At 43.1% G+C, this 27107-nt stretch overlaps 1 protein-coding gene across 2 annotated transcripts in view; it reads left to right on the plus strand.

Moving 5' to 3' along the window:
• The first annotated feature begins 3893 nt into the window (after positions 1-3893).
• thumpd2 (THUMP domain containing 2) overlaps positions 3894-27107 on the plus strand; it is a 41809-nt gene continuing 18595 nt past the window's right edge. Inside the window, exons 1-6 of one of the 2 annotated variants that reach the window (XM_051919151.1) lie at positions 3894-4400; positions 12848-12980; positions 14997-15364; positions 20169-20246; positions 25254-25306; positions 26681-26768. In XM_051919151.1, the coding sequence (XP_051775111.1) occupies positions 4290-4400; positions 12848-12980; positions 14997-15364; positions 20169-20246; positions 25254-25306; positions 26681-26768 (831 nt within the window). In that variant the 5' untranslated portion in view covers positions 3894-4289. The remainder of the gene's footprint in view (positions 4401-12847; positions 12981-14996; positions 15365-20168; positions 20247-25253; positions 25307-26680; positions 26769-27107) is intronic. The other variant, XM_028820387.2, reaches the window with a different exon arrangement.

The raw sequence follows: 27107 nt of genomic DNA on the forward strand, positions 1-27107 counted from the left end.
CACCCTCCAGGACCCTGCTAAGGGTGTAGAGCTGGTCCACTGTTCCGCGACCAGGACGAAAACCACACTGTTCCTCCTGAATCTGAGGTTCAACTATCTGACGGACCCTCCTCTCCAGGACCCCTGAATAGACTTTTCCAGGGAGGCTGAGGAGTGTGATCCCTCTGTAGCTGGAACACACCCTCCGATCCCCCTTCTTAAAGAGGGGGACCACCACCCCGGTCTGCCAATCCAGAGGCACTGTCCCTGATGTCCATGCGATGTTGCAGAGGCGTGTCAGCCAAGACAGTCCTACAACATCCAGAGCCTTGAGGAACTCCGGGCGTATCTCATCCACCCCCGGGGCCCTGCCACCAAGGAGTTTTTTGACCACCTCGATGACCTCAGTCCCAGATATATATATATATATATATATATATATATATATATATATATATATATATATATATATATAATATCGATTTTTTTTGTGTGTCACGACCGAGTGTTTCTCGAGTTTTGCACCAAACTTTAAGCGCCCTTACAACGCGTGAATTAATACACACATTTATACATTTGCCCACCACTCCACGTGACATCATTGAAAGCGAACTGCATTCATGCAAATCGACACACAGATAAAGACCACCGCAAATTTGGATCAGCACGCAGATGGGAATCGCTAGCGACATCGAGGTGTCAACGCGGAGGTGGCCAGCAGTAGCCAGCATATCACCTGGAAAAAAATCCGGCAGAGGTTGTCGTGGCCCTGCACCCTTAAAATGCCGGCTCTTTAATGGCACTCTAGGGTTCTTTACTGGGTTGTATGGTTCCTCATAGAACTGTCACTTGACACAGCACCATTTCATTCTGGGGCGGGCTCTTCGCATGTGGAGTTGGTGTTTTTGTGCTTTCCTAACATGTAGAGAAAAAATGATTCCCTAATGTGTGCTAGATTGCAGTACCATTTTAACAGCATCATAGACCCCCGGGCAACAGAAACATCGGGGGGGCCCAGCCACTGACCATCGTGCCCTGGTAGGCTGCGGGACACCAACAGAAAAAACAGATTAGGAAAACCTGGACTACCAACACCCTAGGGGTGGATCAACTGTGAAACCAACAAAGTTTAAATTTCTGGGCCCCTAATCTGGACGGGACTCATAAGCGGCTTTAGTCCACATTGCTTAATTATTTTGAGCGCCTGCTGTATGAGATTTTTTTAATAATAATAATAATATAGTGCAATTCAGTACATCAATTTTAATCAAAATCTGAGATTTGGTGCTTAATGTTTTAAACAGTTTGAGATGAGACTGAGCCCGGAGAAGTCAGAGGCACTTGTGGTGTTTGTTGATGATGGCCTCTGCTGTTCACACTGACGCTTTAATTTGGATCTGGGGATGCAGCAGCAAATGTTGTTTACTGACAATGCGTTACTAAAGTATCCCAGAGTACATGTTATGAAATCCATTACACACGTCTCACCATTTTTATGACAGTGACGTCACTATCTGTTATATAGTGCCTTTTATCTATCTATCTATCTATCTATCTATCTATCTATCTATCTATCTATCTATCTATTCCATTTAACAGGTAAATAGCATTAAAATGAGTATAAGAAGATCAGAAATAAAAGCAATAGATAATTTAGGAATAAATGCAGTTAAATTCACAATTAATAAACACATTTGAACAGTACATAAATACAATGCAAATGCAAAAAATGTTAATGTAAAGATGTGCCCTTCATGTTCGCGCACCCGACGTGTGCTTGCTGTCTGTTGGAGGCGGAGCTTCGATATAGCTCCTTCCATAGACACATATAGATAGACGCCACATTCACTGTGTTGTCCAGTTGACACGATATGTCAGCGCGTCCGCCATATTGCGAGTGGCAAAAGTGCCATTTAAACTAATACAGGTAGACGTGGAAACCGGGTTTTCTGATGAAAAAGCAATAATGTTTAAAACAGTATCGTTTGCATACAACAGATTTTGGCGAATCGTTTAAATGCAATTATTTATATCCATGTATACACTAATTATTATTAATTATTTATTACTAATTATTATACACAATAATTATTATTATTAAATAATTCCTCCCATATAAGTAACATTTCGTGAACTGCCTTCTTCCATCTCTGAAACATTTCTAGACTTCGTCCTGTTCGTACCCAACACAGAAGTATCGGTTAATGCTCTCGTCACCGCACGTATAGATTACTGTAATGCTATTCTATCTGGCATCCCACAAAAACGTATCCATCGCTTACAACTTCTTCAAAATTCTGCTGCCAGGATAATAACCTGCTGTTCTAAATCCACTGAACATATTACAGCGATTCTCTCTCAACTTCACTGTCTCCCTGTTAACTACCGATTACAGTACTAAATGCCGCTCTTAACATTTAAAGCTCTCCACCACCTCACTGATCTCCTCCAGACTTGCTCTCCTCTCACTCACTCAGATCCTCATCTGCAGCTCGACTTTCTGTACCGCACATCAGACTCAGTGCTATAGGAGCTCGAGTGTCTCTCATTGTGCTCCTCAACTCGGGAATTCTCCTCCCTCTCATATCCATCAGCTCGATTCAATAACACATTTTAAAACTGCCCTCAGAACTTATCTTTTCAAACTGACAGACCAATTCTGAATTTTGCACGCTTACTGCCAGTTATCTTTGTTTGTCTTTCTTTTAACAGTGAAATGATCCACTCAACCTGTGGTGGGTTGGTACCCTGCCCGGGATTGGCTCCTGCCTTGTGCCCTGTGTTGGCTGGGATTGGCTCCAGCAGACCCCCGTGACCCTGTGTTTGGATTCAGCGGGTTGGAAAATGGATGGATGGATGATGCACTCAATGACACAAATAAACAATTTTATTGTATACAAATTGGCTTAATAATTTCTAAAAACATTTCACTGATTCCTCTCTCAATCTCTCACACACACACACACACAATGTGGTTACTTAAATATATACAGGATAGGATCTAAAATCCATGACACAGAACTGTCTTATAGCTTTTTCCGTGTGTTGCCACTCTGTAACTTGAGAGTATTCAGTCTGTTAATATGGTGCAGCCTTAGTTTGTGGACGACAGACACAACTAAAGACATGAGGATAAAATGATGGTCATCAATTTCAAACTGTGTTTCCTCAATGAGCTCCATCATCTGACCCAATCTCAGCCCAAACAAACTGATTGATCACAGATCCACTGACAGCTTGTCCAAATGTCGACTGTCAGCTACTTTGACCACCTTGACTGGACCCTCAGAAGGACTCATCAGACCTCCTTTGTTTTTTAATGTGAGTGATTGGTCGCTTTGATCATGTGATGCCGGTACAGCATCTGTTACCAAACTAGCACGGCACACATCACAGGACAGCTTTCTCGAAATCCTGTCTAAGGGCTACCTGACCTCCCACTGCTTCCTGAGGTGGATTTCTTTGGGAAGCCTTCAAAGTTTGAGAAATGTTAACAGCTAACAACAATCTACATAGTTAGTGACTAAATACGTTTAGCCAAAACATTGTTTGGAGGCTCACTTGAGCGCATAAATGCATAGCTTTGCTAGCTTAGCCTGTCGTAGCTAAAGTTAAGATTATAAAACAGGATTTTCTTATGGCCAAATATAACCAAAACAATTGTTCATCTTTACCTATGAAATGTAATCCCTGTGATCTGGTTTGGAGCGTACAGCGGTTTGTACAATCCCAAACAGCACATGCGTGAGGCCTCTTTATCCATTACTTCATTCCACAGCAGTGCCACTCACAATATGGCGGCGAGGTTGACGTACGATGCTGCTGGTCATGAGGCGTGTAGTAATGTCTATGGTTCCTTCATCTCTGTCGTCATCAGCGGGCGCCGATCACTATTTGAGTTAAATTGCAGCGACAACTGCCAATGTGTTTAGTATCCACACTCCAGTTCAGTTTTTGCCAGTAAAGTACGATACGTGACTCTGCCAACTGCTGTTAAATATAGACGAAGCAAAAGGAAATAAAAAAAGTGTCTCATTGCAAGTGTACAGAAAATGAATGATTTGCTTGTTTTAAAATTGGAAACATTCGCACATATACGTCGTTTAGTAATCAATGCATTTGTATTTTAATCCTGTGAAATTTCACGCGGCACTTTCAGAGCTTTACCTCCACCGTTCACTTCCGCCGGCACATCAAAGCCATCTTTGTTTCGCGAGGATTTAACGAACGTTCTACGAGCGGCGTACGGGGAGCCTCGTTACTTTAAGTTGACTACTTTGAAGTTTTTTGGAGCCCGGGACCAATGCGGGATGTCTGAAGCGGAACGTGCGGATCGAGCAGTGCGCTTCTTCTGCACCGCTGGGAGAGGCTTGGAGCCGTTTCTTGCAGCGGAGGTGGCAGCCAAACTGTCGGCGGTTGACGTGAGTACCAAAGCTCCTTCACCCGGCCGTCATTAACCATCTTACTACGTAACCGTTCGTGCTGTTTAAACTGTTAGTGCATTCATCATGGAGAGGTTAGATCGCGCTGTCCTTTAACTTATATAGATAGATAGACAGATACACCGATAAGACACAAGCTTAAAAGCGCTGACAGGTGAAGTGAATAACGTTGGTTATGTCGTTCCAGTGGCACCTGTCAAAGGGTGGCAGATATTGGGCAGCAAGTGAAGATGATGTGTTGGGCAAGTGTAAGGAGTGACGTTGATAAGGGCCGACGACTTGGTCAGAGCATCGTGGGGTCAGCCGCCCAATCGGCGACAGGGTCAGGGGCGCCCAAGACCCATTGATGGGCATGAGAAGTTTGAAGGCTCACACACCTTGTCTGATCCCACAGAAGATGTACTGGGGCACAAATTGCTGAAAATCTTAATGCTGGCCATTAGAGAAAAGGTGTCAGAACACACAGCTTGCTGCATTGCCACAGACTGGTCACGGTGCCCATATGCTCACCCCTGGCCAAAAGTGGAGCAATAGAAGAGGGAGGTCCGGTGTGCTCAATCGCATGTTCTTTTAGATCTTATGGAAAGCTCTGTGTGTGCGCACGCGTGTGTGTGTGTCATTTATGTGAGGAAGCCATGGCAACAGGATGCACTATGGGAAGTAGGCAAGCTGGCGGAGGCAGGGTGTATCGCTCTGGGTAATGCTCTGTTGGGACACCTTGGGTCCTGGCATTCATATGGATGTCACTTTGACACGTACCACCTGCCTAAAGATTTGTTGCAGTCCACGTACACCCCCTTGTGATAATGGTAGCCCCTGATGGCCGTGGTCTCCTTCAGCAGGATAATGCGCCCAGCCACACTGTGACAGTGGTTTGAGGAACATGACAGCGAGTCCAAGGTGTTGATTTGGCCTTCACATTTCCCAGATCTATGGGACTTGCTGGAAAAACAAGTCTGATCTATGGAGGCCCCCACCTTGCAACTTACAGCACTTAACGGATCTGCTGCTCCCATCTTGGTGTACAGGACACCTTCAGAGAGTCTCATGGAATCCATTCCTCGACATGTCAGATCTGTTTTGATGGCACATGGGGGACCTCCATAATATTAGGCAGGTGGTTTTAATATTGTAACTGATCGGTGCAGATAGTACTTTTTTGTGAAATTTGACTTTTTAGAGTAGCACAATAAATAAATATTATATTATGACAAACAGAACACTCCATCTGGGGAACACACCAGAATGACTAAAAAAAAATCAGAAAGCAAGAAAAAAAGTCTGATTGGCCAAAGATAAAAAGTGCAGCCCCTGTAAGGCGCTATACAGATGTATTGCTGTTGGTATAAAGGAGCCCCAGTCATGTTTCTTGACACAGTTCTGCTGAAGAATCCATCGGCTGAAAGTCCTCAGTGTTAGTGAGTCAAAGAGAGGATGTGTTGCGTTGTTCATAATGGCACCCAGTTTTGTCTTCAATCTTTCCAAGGGGGTCCAGGGTTGTCCCCTAACTGCGCCTGCCTTCTTACAAGGCCATTGATACTTAAAGTGACATTGGCTGGCCAAACACAGCACAGCGTACAGAATCACGCCGACCATCACAGAGTTGTAGGACATGTAAAGCAAGAGGACACCAAGTCCAGTCCTGGAGGACCACCGTGGCTGCAGGTTTTCATTCTAACAGGTTTTTTTTAATCAAGTGCGCTGTTTGTGCTGCTAATTAACTTCTTGTGAATTCATTTCTTTGAATTGCCTTTTTAAGATTTGTTCTCCTGAATTTCTTCATTGTTCCTCTAAGTTGCTTCATTTCTTTCCTTAAATGGCACCCAAATAAAAATGAAATGCAAAGCGAGTGAGCCAACAGAAGACCACCCAAGTCAGGGCCTCAAACTCCAACCAGTTGGTCAACGAGGTGCCGAGTCTCGTCATTAATTAAACTCGTTCTTTAATTCCGTGGCTTGTTGCTGCCCTCGTGGTGCATTAGCAGACATTTCTGAAATTGTTGGTTTTCTCTTTTCTGTTCAAATGTTTTGGGGTCCTGAGCAGACCAACATTCCTGAGACCTTCATCGTTCTTTATTTTCAGATATTGTATGATGGACACCAGTTGTTTTGGCTTGTTTTGTATCTCATTACTCATCACTATCAGGAATAGTAATGGGGAATTAAAAAATACAGACAGTGAAATAGCGGATGCATTAAACTTACATTTTTCTGAGGTGTTCACAAGTGAGCAAGTGGATAACCTCCCAGAGGTAACAGGGACTACTAAGGAGGTACTGAGGGATTTGGAAATTGTAGAGGGAGAAGTGCTGCTCAGATTAAATAAGCTGAAATCGAACAAATCACCAGGACCAGATAATATTTATCCTCATGTTCTTAAGGAGGCTAGTGAGTACAGAGATATAAACCCTTGACGCATATTTTTAGGAAGTCACTGTGCACTGGAGAGATTCCGAAGGACTGGAAAATGGCAAATATCATCCCATTATATAAAAAGGGTGACAGGGCAGATCCAAGCAACTATAGGCCAGTAAGCTTAACATGCATCACAGGAAAATTAATGGAAGGAATTATTAAGGAGAAGATCGAGCAACACCTGGCAAGGACAGGAGTTATTCTAAGCAGTCAGCATGGGGTCAGAAGATGGAGGTCATGTTTTACTAACATGCTGGAATTCTATGAGGAGGCAACAAAAGGATACGATCAAAGTGGAGCTTATGATATTCTTGATGTGGACTTTCAGAAAGCATTTGATAAGGTGCCACATGAGAGGTTGGGCATCAAATTAAAAGAGGTGGGAGTTCAGGGTGATGTTTGTAGATGGGTGCAGAATTGGCTCAGACACAGCAAGCAGAGGGTGATGGTGCGAGGAACCTCATCAGAACTGGCTGATGTTAAGAGTGGTGACCAGCAGGGGTCAGTGCTAGGGCCGCTGCTATTTTTAATATCTATAAATGATTTAGATAGTAATATAAGTAACAAGCTGGTTAAGTGTGCAGATGATACCAAGATAGGTGGATTAGCAGATAATTTGGAATCCGTTATATCATTACAGAAGGACTTGGACAGCATACAGGCTTGGGCAGATTTGTGGCAGATGAAAGTTAATGTCAGTAAATGTAAAGAATTACACATAGGAAGTCAAAATGTGAGGTTTGAATACACAATGGGGGGTCTGAAAATCGAGAGTACACCTTATGAGAAGGATTTAGGAGTCATAGTGGACTCTAAGCTATCGACTTCCCGACAGTGTTCAGAAGCCATTAAGTAGGCTAACAGAATGTTAGGATATATAGCGCCTTGATGTGTGGAGTACAAGTCACAGGAGGTTCTGCTCAAGTCTTTATAACACACTGGTGAGGCCTCATCTGGAGTCCTGGGTGAAGTTTTGGTCTCCAGGCTACAAAAAGGACATAACAGCACAAGAGAAGGTCCAGAGAAGAGCGACTAGGCTGATTCCAGGGCTACAGGGGTTGAATTATGAGGAAAGATTAAAAGAGCTGAGCCTTTACAGTTTAAGCAAAAGAAGATTAAGAGGTGAGATGATTGAAGTGTTTAAAATTATGAAGGGAATTAGTCCAGTGGATCGGGACTGTTACTTTAAAATGAGTTCATCAAGAACACAGGGACACAGTTGGAAACTTGTTAAGGGTAAATTTCGCACAAACATTAGGAAGTTTTTCTTTACACAAAGAACGATAGAAACTTGGAATAAGCGACCAAGTAGTGTGGTAGACAGTAAGACGTTAGGGTCTTTCAAAACTCGACTTGATGTTTTCTTGGAAGAAATAAGTGGATAGTACTGGCGAGCTTTGTTGGGCTGAATGGCCTGTTCTCGTCTAGAGTGTTCTAATGTTCTAATTATTGTTTGGCTGCTAATTAAAGACAAAGAAACAATGAAGGGGTCTGAGTCTTCAAGAGCAAATCAATTAAAAAGGTTTAGCAGCAAAAACAGGTCAGTCATTCAGAAAAGGGTGAGAATGAAAACCTGCAGTCACGGTGGTCCTCCAGGACTGGACTTGGTGACAACTGATGTAAAGGATGTCCCGACCCTCAACTTGACCTTGGAGTTCGGCTCGTCTCTCTTTGGATCTCGTCCTTGGCTCTTTGTCTGCTATTCTCATTGTCCTTCTGCCCATTCTGAGGTCGCTTTTCCTCTTGTGGCCGAGTCCAGGGAGGTTAGCTACAGTCCCATGGACCTTCAACTTCTTCTTCTTCTTCTTCATTATGATATTTGCAGCTGTGGTCACAGAAACATGAGGGTGCTTGGAGATGGTGTTCTTCTAGACTTCGCCTTGTCTGTCAGTTTCTTTCTGATCTCCTCAAACGACTCTCTCCTTTGCTTTCTGTGGTCCGTGTTCAGTGGGGGACACCAAACAGCAGAGGGACGACTTTTCTCCATTTGAATCTGACTGACTGTACAAATGGAGACGTGTTTGTGATATGAATTCAAGAAAGCGGCGAGTTTGAATTCATTCCAATCCACTGATTTAGGATCTTTTCTCGGGGTCCCAACGCATGTGGCCAGAAGATCTTTGTGGAATAAGCAACACTTGATCCCTGGTCACAACTTGATGACATATTAAAGATGTACAGGGGACGACTGCTTTTAATGTCATTGCTTTTTAGGACACACGCCGCACTTTTTCTATGAGCTGGAAGGGGATCTTCACGTTTGTCTTCATCTGTTTACAGATGTGCTATGGCAACGTCACCAATTTCTTATCAGTCTACCTTTCCGGTATTTGCAAAGATTCACTTTGCATCAGCATTACGTGTAATGAAATAAAACTGCATATCTGTGGGGTTAAAAAACACAAACGTGAGTGCTCACTGGCCTCCGGACACGCCTGCTTTAGCTCGGTTTACTTCTAAAATGTCTTCAGGTGTTGGAAATCCTGGATGCATTGAATTTGTTTTTCACACACCAGCAAATTAATCGAATTTAAGGTCAAATCCATTAGTGGGATCATTTTAAGAACGAGGTCCCTTGAAATTCAGGCACAAGTCTGCACTCACCCTAACACTTAACTGAAACAGGTGTCGCCAAAACCATGCAGACTCCGAGGGAATATTTTTAATTGTGAATCCCGAGGGGAAACTGACTTTTCCGCATGACCTTTTGGGGGTCAGAGCCACAGGTACACAAACTCAATTCAAAAGGCGACCCTACAACGACCTAAATCAGAAGGCGGCATGGCACTACTTACCGTATATACTCGCGTATAAGTCGGGTCTTGAAACCCAAAATAATCGATCATAAAATCAGACCCCGACTTGTACGCCCGTTCAAAAATGCGACACTTAACTTTTTTTGTTTCCAATCTCACATCAGTTTCTCGGACACATTGAATTTTGTTACAGCAGCGCGGTTACCAATTTCTTTCCCCACTTCAACAACATTTAATCTTAAACCAGCTTCATATTTTCTTCTGATCGAGCGCACCATCGTAGATAAGGGATGCTGTTACAGTAAAGGCGTGTGAGATACAAAAAACACAAAACAGTGCAACGTCACTTCAGAATAGTGCAGGTATTACCGTGTGGTCACGTAGGCACAATACATAAAAAACAAAAAGGCCGTGTGCTCCGTGGTTACTCTCTCAGTTGGGTGTTAGCATATCGTAATCTCTCGGACCAATAGCGGGAGTTTACTGCATTCAACTTTATAAAATACCAGAAATTATACGATAAAATCAAACCCCGACTTATCCGCGGGAGAACTTATCTGTGAGTTGTAATAAACAGACAACAACATCATAAAGTTTTGGGGTTTTTCCGGCCCCATATACTGTACAGTTTTGCAATAATATCTCAAGGTCAGTGACAGCATGAATATGACGAGGGGGAACATGTATGGGGTGGGACCAAAAATAGATGAGTAGAATGCTGGGAAGGAACCGAGGTGCTGTATGGGAGCCATGACATCATCTAAGGTGGACCAGGGGAAAATGCGGAAGTGGTAGCGCGTGGTTAGGGAATTCCATGTAGACTATGGCGGTGTTGTTTCTGTCTTTCTGCGAAAACAAAAGAAAGAGAGGTTAGTACCCCGCCTTTGTCCCCTAGTGCAATATATTACGCTGCTCATTGGGCCTTTATGCGGTTCCCTATGCGCGCGTGCGTGACAGAGTATATATGGTAATTTCCAGTTTTGTTACTGGACATCAAACATGGGCAGCACGGTGGCGCAGTGGGTAGCGCTGCTGCCTCACAGTTGGGCGATCTGGGGACCTGGGTTCGCTTCCCGGGTCCTCCCTGCGTGGAGTTTGCATGTTCTCCCCGTGTCTGCGTGGGTTTCCTCCGGGCGCTCCGGTTTCCTCCCACAGTCCAAAGACATGCAGGTTAGGTGGATTGGCGATTCTAAATTGGCCCTAGTGTGTGTTTGTGTGTGTCCTGCGGTGGGTTGGCACCCTGCCCAGGATTATTTCCTGCCCTGTGCCCTGTGTTGGCTGGGATTGGCTCCAGCAGACCCCCGTGACCCTGTGTTTGGATTCAGCGCGTTGGAAAATGGATGGATGGATGGATGGACATCAAACATACAAAGTATAAAAACCTGGACATTGACACAAATAGATGAACACACACCAGGTTGGTCTGCAATAGAAATGAAATCCTGCAGCACTTCTTTATTTATATATTTTTATATTTATATACTTTATATGTATATATGTGAATTTCCCCTTGGGATTAATAAAGTATCTATCTATCTATCTATCTATCTATCTATCTATCTATCTATCTATCTATCTATCTATCTATCTATCTATCTATCTATCTATCTATCTATCTATATTCCTTGCTTTGTACCCCAAGTTATCGTTAATAAACTAACAACTCAATTGCCCTTCATTGACTCAGAATATGGGACCAAGCACCTCAAGTTAGAGAAGATCTTATCTGTGGCACCTCTACATGATAACCACCCTCTCGAATTTACAGTTTTTAATGTTTGGCAAACATATGGGATTGAATCATTTAGAGATTCGTATGTAAATAATGTCTTTGCATCCTATGAACAATTACACTTCAAATTTAGTCTCCCGTCAACAGAATTTTTCCACGTTCTCCAAACTTTGCTAAAAAACATCTGCCCAGTTTTCCTCATCTCTCACCTATTTCTATTCCAGAAGAGATATTGATCAGTCATGGGGGACTTGGACAGCATTTCTATCTTATATATAAACATCTACACGTGGAAGTGTCTGTCTGTCTGTCTGTCCGTCCAGGAAGTGAGAGGTGGAGTCGGGGTAAGAGCTCCGCCTCTGAGGAAACAGAAACTCGCTTAGCCGCTAATAACACAAGCGATGCAAGTACGTCAGCAAAACGAAACCTCCGATGAAAGACAAAGTCGCTTAGCCACTAACACTGGAAGCCAGTATCCCTTTTACGTTTCCTTCCGCCGCTAATGCACAAGCGATGTGAGCACATCGGTAAAACGAATCCTCCTAGGAGAGAGACGCCCAGAGTATTTTCCTTCAATCACCTGACATCTCTACATTTCATTTTTTTTCCTGACGATTTTAATAGTTTCTAGGACCCTGGGCTTTTTACAGCCCAGACTTACACAGTTAGTAATATATAAAAACATTTTAAAGTCCCCTCCTTTTAAAGATCCCAGAGTACAGTGGGAAAAGGATGTCTTACTCAACATTTCAGAAACGGAGTGGAAGGTAGCCACAGGCACAGAATTCACTCAAACTCCATATGCGCAAAGCATTCAATTTTTCAACTTTTTTATCGAGCACATCGATCTCATTTGAAATTGTCCAAAATGTTTCCAGGGCAAAATCAACCTGCAAATGTTGCAATCGAGCTCTAGCCTCACTAGGCCTCATGTTCTGGGCCTGCGCCACATTAACATCATTTTGAACCAAAATATTTAAATGCCTTTCAGACAGCCATTAACCCATTAACAGCTGTGTTTGGTGGGCTCACAGAGGGGCTTAAAGTGGAGAAGGACAAACAAACCGGCATGGCCTTTACTTCACTATTGGCACGTAGACTTGTCTCGCTCAACTGGAATAATCGTAACTCTCCTCTTTTAAGTCAGTGGGTAACTGAGGTTTTATATTATTTGAAATTGGAAAAAATCTAATTCTCACTTAGAGGATCTGTGCAGAACTTTTTAAAACCTGGCAGGACCTTATCGTTAACATTTTAGAATAAGCACTTACTGTGTATTGGGGAGAAAGACTCCTTTCTCTCTTTACTACTCTGGCTGTTGGCCTTCGTCTCTTTCTCATGGGTGAAAGTTTATTTGATTTTAGTTTTGTTAAGTTTGACTTGATTGTATGGAATGTTATGTGCTTCTAATAAATTTAATTAAAAAAAACAAAAGCAAGCAACTTAAGATTTGAAGGCAGTGCTATCCACTGCACCACCATGACACCCTGATGCCCACTGGGTCTTTTTTTTTTTACATTCTAGGTGGAGTATGGCACTGGGAAAGTGTTCTTCAGCGCCAACTTAAACCCAGAAAAGCTGTCACAACTAAAAGCTGCAGAACGGCTTTTTTTGCTGATCAGGAAAGAATCCCCTATCAAAGTGCCATGGAATACAGGTACGGAAACAACATTTATTTCTATAGCACATTTTCATACAAATAATGTAGCTCAAAGTGCTTTACATGATGAAGAAAGAGGAAAAAAAAGACAAAATAAAAATTGAAATAAGAGAACACTAATTAACAGAATAAAAGTAAGATCCGATGGGCAGGGAGGACAGAAAAAACAAACTCCAGACGGCTGGAGAAAAAATAAAATCTGCAAATGTAACGTGTAGAAGTGTAAAGTCTGTTTGGGAATAAATAAGGGAGACAAAAACACCAAAAAAGAGATGGGGATGCCCCCTTGGTATCGCCATATAAGAGGGACATTCAAAATGTTTCTGTATCTTTTTTCTTTAAATCTACTAGGGGGCTTTGCCCCCTGCTCGCTTTGCTCACCCACCCCCTTACCCACCCCGGATGCGCTGTGCACCAGCCACTTCATGTCTATACTGCTCGTGTCGTGAAGGGGGGGGGGGGGGCAGGGACTGAATGGAGATGCGGTCGGATCATTTGCTGGCTTGCTGCTGCTGGCGAGCTGCGTGTACTGCTTGTCGCGCTGTGCGTCGATCATTTAAAAGCCGCAGCTGTCCTTTTGTCTCACTCCCTTGTCTCGCGTGACATTGAAGTGTCTCTCGCAGGACGTTTCAGTGTCTCCGAGAAAATCACGTATCGTCTCCTTCCAAGCCTTTCAAGATTTTATTTTTATAATAGAGAAATTTATTACACATTTCAAAAACAAATGATGTCACTTCTCTACATAGCTGATGTATTTTTTAATAGAAATACAGGTATGAGTACTGAATGAAAATGAGACGTTACACGAAGATGAAGGCGCGATTCCAAAACGCTCTTGCCACGTCATTTTTCTTTATTCCGGAATCAACTTTTTCCTGGATTGTTCATTTTTCTTTCAGTGTAAACTGACGCTGTTTGTCACTTTTTTTTTGTGTTTATCTCAAAGAAAACTTTGAGAAGTGCTATAAATTCGAACAGTACAGTATCTGTTCATGACATAATTACCCACGTGGACGCTCGGTGGAGCACTCTGTTTATGATGTTGTGCCTACATGCTCGCCATGGCTGCCCGAGACTGGAAATTTCACAACAGACTGTCGCTGTCTTTGAGAAAACCTCTTGCAGGGTTCCCGAGAGTCCGCGTGGAAAGTGTAGGAGCGGAATTAAGTTTTTTTTTTTTTTTTGCATCGCATTATTATCTTCGTTGGCAATTTTTGGACAAAATAATGTTTGTTATACTGTGATTTACATTTCGTTAAAACGAGATTCGTTTAAAATGATGTTCTATTAATGTTTGTCCAGGCCCTCAAAAAGTATTCATTATTCTGAAAATTTTGTTACTTTGGTATTTGCTGTAGGTAAGTCGAGAGGTTTACTGACCTCGGCAGTGACATTCATGTGACTCTGGTGACTCTTCTTATGTCAGTAGATGGATTGGGAGGACATGGGGGGGTCATGAGGTCACTGGAAAGGGGTCTGTGGTGCTCCTGATGTCTCAGGAAAAGGACGAAGGTCCAAGTCTTTAGAGTGCTGGTGCCCCCTGTTTGTGATACATGGACGCCATCCAGTGACCTGAGATGAAGACTGGTCCACAAAGACGCAATGCAACTCCTTCTGGCCTTCTCTAAACTTCTCCATCAACATCCTCAGAGCAAACATCACATCTGTGGTGCTCTTTCTTGGCATGAAACCACACTGCTGCTCACTAATCATCACCTCACTTCTTAACCGATCTTCCACTACTCTTTCCCATAACTTCATGCTGTGGCTCATCAGTTTTATTTACAGGTTTAGAAATGTAAAGCTGTTAAATGTGCGGATCTTGAAAGTGGTTCTGTTTAATTGTTAATTCAGTTCTTATGTCTTTTTTTGTTTATTTATTTATTTTTTGCCCCTAGTAGGGTCCACAGCCAGAGGCTGACAGCAATGGGCACTAAGCGAGAGCCAGTCTTAGTCATTTGATATTTGCTGCAGTACTTGTCAGTGATATTTTATTTTATGGTGAATTCCTAGGAAAGGCAAGACACTTAATTCAGAAGAAAATCATAGGAGAAGACAGAACACTCTGGACTGACACCATTCTTCTCTGGCACAAGTGTCAAAATCTTTTACAAAGTGTGCAGAGGTGTGTGAAGAGGAAACGGGAGGAAGGTCCAAGAAAAGAATGCGCCACTAAGAGAGTTCATTTGGAGCAAAGTCAATCTCTGATGCTCCCAGTTTCATGCCAGAATTGGAGCAAGACATCAGAACTTGAACAGCAAGAAGGAGAGGACGAGCTTCACAAAGCCTCCAGTGACTCTACCAGTTCTGTGAATGGCCAGCAGATGTTCAGAGTTTCGTGTCGCTGTAGTGGCAGCATTGCACGCATGTTTAATGCGCAGGTGAGAGTTCCTACTGAGGATTGCTAACACATTGCTTGTTCCCTTGCTGTGCATAAAATATTTCCAATCTACGCTTTTTTTTCTGTACCCACTTCTTCCATTACCTGGTCATGGAGAGCCAGAGCCTGTCCTTGAAGAGCTCAGCTCAAGGCAGGAATTAGCTTAGATAGATAGATAGATAGATAGATAGATAGATAGATAGATAGATAGATAGATAGATAGATAGATAGATAGATAGATAGATAGATAGATAGATAGATAGATAGATAGATAGATAGATAGATAGATAGATAGATAGATAGATAGATAGATAGATAGATAGATAGATAGATAGATAGATAGATAGATAGATCCTTTATAAATCCCAAGGGGAAATTCCCATACTCCAACAGCAGCATACTGATATAAACAATATTCAATTAAAGAGTGATAACAATGCAGATATAACAGACAGACAATAAATTTGTATAATGTTAACGTTTACCCCCCCGGGTGGAATTGAAGACTCGCATAGTTTGGTGGAGGAATGATCTCCTCAGTCTGTCAGTGGAGCAGGACGGTGACAGCAGTCTGTCGCTGAAGCTGCTCCTCTGTCTGGAGATGATCCTGTTCAGTGGATGCAGTGGATTCTCCATGATTGACAGGAGTCTGCTCAGCGCCCGTTGCTCTGCCACAGATGTCAGACTGTCCAGCTCTATGCCTACAATAGAGCCTGCCTTCCTCACCAGTTTGTCCAGGCGTGACGCGTCCCTCTTCTTAATGCTGCCTTCCCAGCACACCATCGCATAGTAGAGGGAGTTCGCCACAACCGTCTGAAAGAACATCTGCAGCATCTTATTGCAGATGTTGAAGGATGCCAGCCTTCTAAGGAAAGCCCCAGTCCATCACAAGGCATCCACACACATGCATCCCAACTCCCTCATGCAGTGTCACATTTGACTTTATCGACGGCCGGCCCCACGAGTCATTGAAAATTAGTTGAGCTAGAGTGGGGGGGATGGGTTAGTGGTGGGCATGGGTGGGGTGTGTGGTGGCAGGGGGCAATGTCGGTCCCGGAGAGCAGCAGTGGCTGCAGGTTTTTGTTCCAGCCCGCTTTCATAATAAGAAGTCAATTATTGCTGATGAAGCACTTAGTGCTCAAGAGACATTTTGATGCTTCATTTTAGTGGTCTCGCTTGTTCAGGTCCCACACCCTTAATTGCTTATTTCAGTCTTAAACAGCTGCATTCAGTATTTTAGCGGCAGTTCTCCGTTTAGCTTGTTTCCATTTACATCTCTGTGTGTTCATCATGCACTGTTTGATTTAATAAAAAAAAAACAGACTGAAAATTCTACATTTTAGGCTTCAAATCCTTTGGATGATAAGAACCTTACATTGCAGACTAAGGTCTCGTTTATACTTCATGCTCAGAAAGCTTACTCACACACATCACGGCTGCATTGCATTCAGGAAGCACTTCCCAGTCCTGCAGAACCTCCCCGTGATAGGGTTAGGGTTAGGGTACTAGTGGCACCTGATGACCTCAACAGGATTGCCCACCAAAACTACAACTCCCATGCAGCCCTGCGTGTGTCAAAATGGAATACACGCCAGAGGGATGTTGCCACCCAGTGTACTGGGGAATCACATGGCCCTGGGAAGCAGCCCATCCCTGTCTATCCATTCTAACAGTCTCCCGACCTGGAAAGGTACCACTAACCCAACCTGGTCGGGATGCCTGCCCACCCTCATCCTTCCATTAAAAGGTCCTCCTGGCCAGGTAAGGAGCCTTCCATCCCGGCCTTCTGACTTAATAGGTTTGCAGAGGAGCCTCTGGAGAGATGTTGATTCAACTCTGATTTACACCTTTGTTATGAGGTGAAGTCCAGGCAGATCCTGGTACAAGTTAGACTTCAGTCACTTCCTTTGGAATGTAAGTGGGGAAAAGGCACAGCTGGCTGGCTGCTACATCCGCTGCTTTAACTCCCTTTTCTGAAAAGCACACAAAGCAATGGTTTTACGCAGAAATCAACCTAAAATGTCTGTTGCTGTGTGTGGTGGCTGCCAGTTTGCCAGGAGTGTGTGGCAGGGTGGTTGCGGCGGTTGGTTTGTAGCTCTTGTCATTGTAAGTGGCGTGTCACCTGCACGATCAGCTGGGGGCCGATCAGGTGATGCTGGTACCTCACATTCGTTTTCAATCACTTGCATAGAAATCGAAGTCCAACAAGTCAGAGTCCAGTTCAGCAGATATACGCAAAACGTCATCCACGGATTATTTTGCTTTACACATTCGCTTCTTATATCTCGCCAGATGTCGATGCCATTTCTGCCGTTGTTTGTTCCAAGCTATGTTAGTCAAACCAATGAAGCTAACTTTCCTTCTAGCAAAGAGAGTCCAACTAAAATGTAACGGCGGGTTTTGTCACCGTTTACAGCTGATTACCCCCAAAACCCTTTTGACAACGATCAACATCCACCCTGAAAGATTTAATTAACAGGCCTGGTGTGCCCCTAAAGAAAGATAGATAGATAGATAGATAGATAGATAGATAGATAGATAGATAGATAGATAGATAGATAGATAGATAGATAGATAGATAGATAGATAGATAGATAGATAGATAGATAGATAGATAGATAGATAGATAGATAGATAGATAGATAGATAGATACTTTATTAATCCCAATGGGAAATTCACATTCTTCAGCAGCAGCATACTGATACAATAAATAATATTAAATTAAAGAATGATAATAATACAGGTGAAAAAAACAGACAATTACTATGTATAATGTTAAATATTAACGTTTACCCCCCCTGGTGGAATTAAAGAGTCGCATAGTTTGGGGGGGAACGATCTCCTCAATCTGTCTGTGGAGCAGGACAGTGACAGCAGTCTGTCGCTGAAGCTGCTCTTCTGTCTGGAGATGACATTATTTAGTGGATGCAGTGGATTCTCCATAATTGATAGGAGCCTGCTGAGCGCCCTTCGCTCTGCCACAGATGTTAAACTGTCCAGCTCCATGCCAACAATAGAGCCTGCCTTCCTCACCAGTTTGTCCAGGCGTGAGGCGTCTTTCCTCTTAATGCTGCCTCCCCAGCATACCACTGCGTAGAAGAGGGCGCTCGCCACAACTGTTTGATAGAACATCTGCAGCATCTTATTGCAGATGTTGAAGGAAGCCAGCCTTCTAAGGAAGTATAACCGGCTTTGTCCTTTCTTGCACAGCGCATCAGTATTGGCAGTCCAGTCTAATTTATCATCCAGCTGCACTCCCAGATATTTATAGGTCTGCACCATCTGCACACAGTCACCTTTGATGATCACTGGGTCTATGAGGGGTCTGGGCCTCCTAAAATCCACCACCAGCTCCTTGGTTTTGCTGGTGTTCAGGTGTAGGTGGTTTGAGTCGGACCATTTAACAAAGTCATTGATTAGGTCCCTATACTCCTCCTCCAGCCCATTCCTGATACAGCCCACGATAGCAGTGTCATCAGCGAACTTTTGCACATGGCAGGACTCCGAGTTGTATTGGAAGTCCGATGTATATAGGCTGAACAGGACCGGAGAAAGTACAGTCCCTTGTGGCGCTCCTGTGTTGCTGACCACAATGTCAGACGTGCAGTTCCCAAGACGCACATACTGAGGTCTGTCTTTAAGATAGTCCACGATCCATGCCACTAGGTATGAATCTAATCCCATCTCTGTCAGCTTGTCCCTAAGGAGCAGAGGTTGGATTGTGTTGAAGGCGCTAGAGAAGTCTAGAAACATAATTCTTACAGCACCACTGCCTCTGTCCAAGTGAGAGAGGGATCGGTGTAGCATATAGATGATGGCATCTTCCGCTCCCACCTTCTCCTGATATACAAACTGCAGAGGGTCAAGGGCGTGTTGAACCTGTGGCCTAAGGTGGTGAAGCAGCAGCCTCTCCATGGTCTTCATCACATGTGATGTCAGAGCAACAGGCCGAAAGTCATTCAGCTCACTAGGACGTGATACCTTTGGGACTGCAGGATGGGCAGTGCCAGTTTGTCCTACACTGCCATGGCTTCTGCTCTTTGATCCTCATAAACTCTTTATATACCAATTAGAAATAGCTTGATTTTTGACTTGTTGGGCCTTTCCAAGAATGTATTTACTGTAAGCCTTGAAATTAATAGACACAAGCTTTACTTAATTTAAAATTAAAAAGGAGTTTATTTTTCTTAGGTTTTGCTCCATTATTTAATGTTACTAAGAAATACATTCAAGTTTAATTTTATAGATGTTACATTCTTACTGGAATGTTTTGTGACAGTGGTAGGGCACCAACAACAACGAATACAACACCATCCATTACATCATTACAGCAGCATCACACGGTAGACACAAGAAACCGTTCATCAGATCAGCTCATGCAGTTTTCATTATCCCCTGAGGATAAAATCTGTCACCGAATCAAGTGGTGTAAGCACTGGTGGTCCTGAACAAACAAGGGGGACAGGAATGGTGCAAAATGTCGTCTTTTGTAATACCTTTACCTTTCTGCTGTCTTTATTGAGCTACAAAATGCTTTGAGATGCCTTGCATCTTCTAACAAGAGTGCAGCGTTTGTAGCACATTGTAACGAGTCGGCTTTGGCATTAACTTGGAGGGTCTTAGCAGTTTACAATTGGCATTTGACAGCTGCAGAAATTGACAGTTACAGTGTCTTTGCCCAGCGTTAATTTCCTGCATTCTAGAGTTTTATCTTTACAAAGGTTTAAACATAATGAGCTCAAGTTCTGCAATCCAGAGGTCAATTTCACGGGTTTCTTGTCTTCCTTTAAATGCGCTTTTACAGGAGCTTGGAAGGATGATTGGAACAGCAGTTGCTAAACATTTTGGATGGAAAACAGAATTAAAAGACCCAGAATTTGAGGTAATGAATTCTCTCTCTCTCTCAGCATTCGTGAATTTCGAGGGTGGTGGCATCCTTCTTACCCTCCAGGGGCATGGGTTCTACTCCCCGCCTATCCACTATCTGGCCTTTCCTTGGGTAGCCAAGCTCCCTGTCATGTCCCAGTTTAAGTGTGACTTGTGATAGTCCTGTCTTCTGGCCAATGCTGCCAATGGCAGGCCACATTTCCTCCAACCAACTATTGGAAAAGTACAGTGCATCCGGAAAGTATTCACAGTGCGTCACTTTTTCCACAATTTGTTATGTTACAGCCTTATTCCAAAATGGATTAAATTCATTTTTTTTCTCAGAATTCTACACACAACACCCCATAATGACAATGTGAAAAAAGTTTACTGGAGGTTTTTGTAAATTTATTAAAAATAAAAAAACTGAGAAATCCCATTTACATAAGTATTCACAGCCTTTGCTCAATACTTTGTTGATGCACTTTTGGCAGCAATTACAGCCTCAAGTCTTGTTGAATATGATGCCACAAGCTTGGCACACCTATCCTTGGCCAGTTTGGCCCATTCCTCTTTGCAGCACCTCTCAAGCTCCATCAGGTTGGATGGGAAGCGTCGGTGCACAGCCATTTTAAGATCTCTCCAGAGATGTTCAATCGGATTCAAGTCTGGGCTTCACTGTAGGGATGGTATTGGCCTGGTGATGAGCGGTGCCAGGTTTCCTCCAAACGTGACGCCTGGCATTCACACCAAAGAGTTCAATCTTTGTCTCATCAGACCAGAGAATTTTCTTTCTCATGGTCTGAGAGTCCTTCAGGTGCCTTTTGACAAACTCCAGGTGGGCTGCCATGTGCCTTTTACTAAGGAGTGGCTTCCGTCTGGCCACTCTACCATACAGGCCTGATTAGTGGATTGCTGCAGAGATGGTTGTCCTTCTGGAAGGTTCTCCTCTCTCCACAGGGGACCTCTGGAGCTCTGACAGAGTGACCATCGGGTTCTTGGTCACCTACCTGACTAAGGCCCTTCTCCCCCGATCGCTCAGTTTAGATGGCTGGCCAGCTCTAGGAAGAGTCCTGGTGGTTTCGAACTTCTTCCACTTATGGATGATGGAGGTCACTGTGCTCATTGGGACCTTCAAAGCAGCAGAAATTATTCTGTAACCTTCCCCAGATTTGTGCCTCGAGACAATCCTGTCTCGGAGGTCTACAGACAATTCCTTTGACTTCATGCTTGGTTTGTGCTCTGACATGAACTGTGGGACCTTCTATAGACAGGTGTGTGCCTTTCCAAATCAGGTCCAGTCAACTGAATTTACCACAGGTGGACTCCAATGAAGCTGCAGAAACATCTCAAGGATGATCAGGGGAAACAGGATGCACCTGAGCTCAATTTTGAGCTTCGTGGCAAAGGCTGTGAATACTTATGTACATGTGCTTTCTCAATGTTTTTATTTTTAATAAATTTGCAAAAACCTCAAGTAAACTTTTTTCACGTTGTCATTATGGGGTGTTGTGTGTAGAATTCTGAGGAAAAAAATGAATTTAATCCACTTTGGAATAAGGTTGTAACATAACAAAATGTGGAAAAAGTGAAGAAGCGCTGTGAATACTTTCTAGATGCACTGTATGTTATGAAAAAAATATGCAAAAAGATGAAAGTGAGAGGTGAGAACATGGCCCACTGCGTGCCACAACTACACCCGTTCATCCTTTTTCCAATGCCCTCAATCCAGACAGGATATAAACAATTAATATAAAAAGGCCGTTTTTAGTGTCTGTCTTAACTGTAGCGAGGTAGTCCTTTCTATTTCATTATGTTTTCATGAGGGAACTGCATATACAGTAGTGGCCAAAAGTTTTGGCAGTGACACAAATGTTGTGTTCTGCAAAATTTGCAGCTACAGTTTTTGTGGTGGCAGTTCCCATAGTTTTTATATGATTGTCCAGAGTGGTCAGATGCATATTAATTCATTGCAAAGAGCTTTATTAGCTACCAAGTAGTGTGGTAGACAGTAAGACGTTGGGGACTTTCAAAACTGGCCTGTTCTCGTCTAGAGTGTTCTAATGTTCTAATAAAAAGTTAACTTTATCACACAAACCCATTTTCACTTCTTTTCACCCTGGCACAAAATGATCAACTCAAAGTGTCCAGTAAATGCCAGGACTGCCCCCTTAGCTACAGAATCGTGTTGCCACCAGCGCAGAGCTTGCTCAGTTTTGATAGCAGGTTGGGGTTGCATGCTTCTGCACGCACAGTGAGGCGAAGACTTTTGTACAACAGTCTTCTGTCAAGAAGGGCTTCAAAGAAGCCACTTCTTTCCAAGAAAAAATCAAGGATAGACTGAAAATTTGCAAGAAGTACAAGGATTGGACAGCAGAACTGGTGCAGAGTTATTTTTTCGGCTGAATCCTCCTTCCGACTGTTTGGGATATCTGGAAAATTGATTGTCAGGAGAAAGAAAATCTGAACGCTACTATGAGTTCTGTATCCTGTCAACGGTGAAGTATCTTGATACAATCCATGTGTGGGGTTGCTTCTCATCCAAGGGAGTGAGCCCACTCACAGTTCTGTCCAAGAACACTACCATAAATAAAGAATGGCAGCAAAATGTCCTCCAAGAGCAACTTCTCTCAACAATCCAGGCACAATCTGGTGATGATCTGTGTATTTTCCAGTATGATGGAGCACCAGGTCATAAGGCAAAAGTGATAATGAAGTGTCTCTGAAATCATAACATTGAAAGTTTGGACACATGACCAGGAAAGTCCCCAGATCTTAATCCCATTGAGAACCTGTGGTCAATTGATAAACAGGGGGTGGACAAGCAGAAGTCCACAAATTGTGATCAACTCCAAGCACTAAAAAGGCAAGAATGGATCAGCATCAACCAGGATTTGGCCCAGAAGCTGATATCCAGCATGCCAGAGTGAATTGTAGAACTTATGAAGAAGAAGGGTCAATGCTGTAAATATTGACTCTTTACATAAATTTGATGCATTTGCCAATAAAAGCCTTTGAAACTTAAAACTATTTTTGATTGTTCTTCAGTATACCATAGAAATAAACTGAAAATGCTGAGGCAGCAAAGTTTGCAAAACCCATCATTTGTGTCACTGCCAAAACTTTTGGCCACGTCAAGTCAAGTCAAGTTGGGGAGCATGCACTGGTACAGCGCGTTAGGGGCACCCACCACACGACAAAACAACTCGGGATCCTGGTTTGCAACCCCCCAGGCAGACACCAGTCCCACCCTCCAGAAATGACCCTCTATCTGCCACAGCCAGGTGTTACGTGGGCGACCCCTTGGCCTGGTCCAGCCACTCGGATCCCCAACAATGAGGATCACCCTCTGGGAAACGTGCCACATGACTGTAGTGCCGTAACTGACGCTCCATCACAATGCAGGTCATGTGCCTCATTCGGGACTCCATGAGCAACATAAAGTCAAACCAGCGATACCCAAGGATTTTCTGGAGAGACACAGTACCAAAGGAGTCCAGTCTTCATCTCTGGTCACTGGATAGCGTCCATATCTCGCAACCATATAGCAAGACAGGAAGCACCAGGACTCTAAAGACTTGGACCTTCGTCCTTTTGCATAGATATTGGGAGCGCCACACACCCACTACACTACACTACAGTATTGTAAATATGAAGTCATAATTAGGAGGTGAGATGAAAGGAATGAAGGCCTCTCCCAGCATTTAACTAACTAGTATGGGGGGTCTGTTTTACCATCAGGACCATCTATCCAGATAATCCATCTATTGGATAAGAGAGAGAAAGAGAGGAGAGCGGTTGAGAGCGCACGTCGCCGCACCCACCACACAGCAAATCCCCCGGATTGAGGTCCGAGTGCAGCCGTGCAACAGGTGACAACTCAGCACCACACTGAAGAGTGAGAGGTTTTTTACAGTGACTAGAGTGACAATCCTGCCACCAACCTCCAAATTGTCCCTGCAACTTGGAGGACCTACTTGCAGTGTGGTCGGACAAGTAAAAGTGGAAAATTTATACGAAACACAAGTTAAAGTGACATCTCTCAAGGTAAATTTGAAGCAGTCAATAAATCTATAATTGAAGTTGCTGAGACTTTCCTCTTTTTTTTCTCCAATTGGAGAATTTGAAATTTTTCAACTTTGTATAGCACGTCATTTTTGAGATATCACAATGAAAATTTCTTCACACATTTTCTTGAAGAACAAGTGTGCTAAATTTCAACAAAATCACCTCACCGGGAGCCGAGTTGCTTCATGCACAGAGACAGACAGACAGACATGGCAACCACAGTAGGTGCTTATCATAAGCATACCTAACAACTGATTGATAGAGGATGTCGACAAAGCCGTAAAAGTAGAGCCTAGATGTTTAAGCTCTTGTAACCACTAGTTACGTACAATAAAATACTTTCTCATAATTTATGTTCTATCTTCTTCTTCTTTTTTCGGCCGCTCCCGTTAGGGGTTGCCACAGTGGATCATCTTGTTCCATATCTTCCTGTCCTCATCATCTTGTTTTGTTACACCCATCACCTTCATGTCCTCTCTCACCACATCCATAAACCTTCTGTTACACCTTCCTCTTCTCCTCTTACCTGGCAGCTTTATCCTTAGCACCCTTCTCCCAATATCCCCAGCATCTCACCTCTGCACATGTCCAAACCAACGCAATCTCACCTCTCTCTGACTTTGTCCAACTTAAGCTGACCCTCTAATGTCCTTGTTTCTAATCCTGTCCATCCTCATCACGCCCAATGCAAATCTTAGCATCTTTAACTCTGCCATCCAGCTCTGTCTCCTGCTTTCTGCTCAGTGCCACCATCTCCAGCCCATATAACATAGCTGGTCTATCATAATGCTTTATTGTTTAATTTCCCCTTGGGATAAGTAAAGTACTATCTGCCCATCTCTCTGCAGTCTGTTGTAAATACAGTATTGCCTTCATTGCTTGACTTCAATTAAATTCTAGCATTCTAGCAAATTCTGGTAATCTGATGTCTTTCCATTTTCCTTTTTCCATTAAGATAAATGTCCATCTCAGTGACGTCTACTGGGTTGTTGGAATTCCAGTTTTCAGGTAATTAAACAGTTTTTGTTTTCCTACTAGTAATGTGGTGAACATTTATCAACATTTAACATCATTAACATTCTTAATGTTTACACTTTTTCTTCTAACTGACCATCTTACCGTGCAAATACCGTATTTCAGATGCCTATTAAAACTAAAAATTGCCGTTCATCTCTCCAGTTTTTAAAAATGTGATGTTGTTTTCACTCAGCAACCTGGCATTCGAGGCACACTATGTGGGATGGGACACTAAATCACAATGACTGTGACCCTGAACAAGTCCCCCAGGTTGCCAGTGTGCCAGTTTTAACAATGGATAATAATCTTGTAAGGTTCCTTGAGTGAAGGGGGCTGCCAAATGTTGTATAACTCTTGACAGGCCACCAATCGATCGCAGGCCATACTTACACCTGCTCACAGCATCTTTTGAATTCCCCACTTGACCGTTTTAGCACTTCCAAGGTATATTACATGCTCATCTTTGGCGGACCAGACTGTCTCAAGAAAACTGATGTGCACATGGAGAGGAACTCCACTTAGTTGATGACAGGGTTGGCAAGTGACCCCCAGGTCCCTAAAACTGCAAGGTGGCAGAAGGAAAACCTGTGCCAGCCCAAACGTATTCCATCAAGAACCCCCCCAACCACTCAGTGGAAACTGAATGAGAGTGGCTCCATGATAGCTGATTATCCACTGGACATCTTGTATAAGTCGTAGCTTTTCCTGACACAGGCCTAGCATGAGTCAAAAACTCAACTCAACACAACACCATATCTTATTATTGAGTGGCCTTTTAAAATTATATCTGTGAACAAGGGTCTCTGTTTTCTATAAAACTGTGATACACATTCATTTTCTGAGTGTGCTTTTTCCAGGTGGGGAACTTAGACCTGTTTCAACAGCTTTGGGGTCAAAATATGAATCACATCTCGACAGTCCATTATGTGACATTTACACTCAATACATCCGGGGGTGGCATCCTTATCTAAATTTGAACAACTGGAACATCTAAACGTGTCACACTATGCTGTTTCCAGTTGTTCAAATATACACGTCTTGCATTTGATAAGGAAGCCCCCAGAAAAAAAAAATCCATGCAGTGACCCAGGTGTTTGGAGATGTGAGGCACCAGCAGCAGCTTCTGTAGCTCCAAGCTGTCCTAAGGACTTTGTGATATTTATTAGAATTTTTAGCAATGCATTTATTGACGTGTAGTAATGAGCCACACTTCAGGGGTCCAACTGGGCTTGAGCTGACTGATTAATCGAGTTTTGTACTTGTCAGCGCAGTCTGAACATACAGGGGTGACGAGTCGAATGTCTTTACTATCAGCAAAGAGATGGTGAGGAAAGAAACTTTAGCAGTTGTTTGTTTGGTTTTCAGGCTGCCTTTAGCTCAAAGATCATACATCAAAACCGCAGGACTGAGGCCCACAATTGCATGGACTATGGCGTTTCTTGCTGATATCAAGGTAATAACAATGAAAACTTGTTTCTCAGCCTGTTTCTAGCATTTTTTTATATTTCTTAGCCTTTTTGTATAGTATAAAGTTAGTCATTTTAATGATCTCATCACATGCTCGCCATTAGAGAAATAATTATTCTACATAAAGTGGGTGTACAAAACATCTCCCCCACAATTTTCTGTGCTGCAATACATTTCAATTGGATTTTTCTCTGTGTATGTGTGTGTTAAACTAAACATGTTTTCCTTTTCATTGGGCATTTGAAAACTTCACTAAAAAATACAAAACTGAAAAATATGGCTTTGAAAACTGCTCACCGCCTCAGCATTATCTATCTATCTATCT

The sequence above is a fragment of the Erpetoichthys calabaricus genome, chromosome 15 (assembly GCF_900747795.2).
Source record: "Erpetoichthys calabaricus chromosome 15, fErpCal1.3, whole genome shotgun sequence".
In the NCBI taxonomy this organism is placed as follows: Eukaryota; Metazoa; Chordata; class Cladistia; order Polypteriformes; family Polypteridae; genus Erpetoichthys; species Erpetoichthys calabaricus.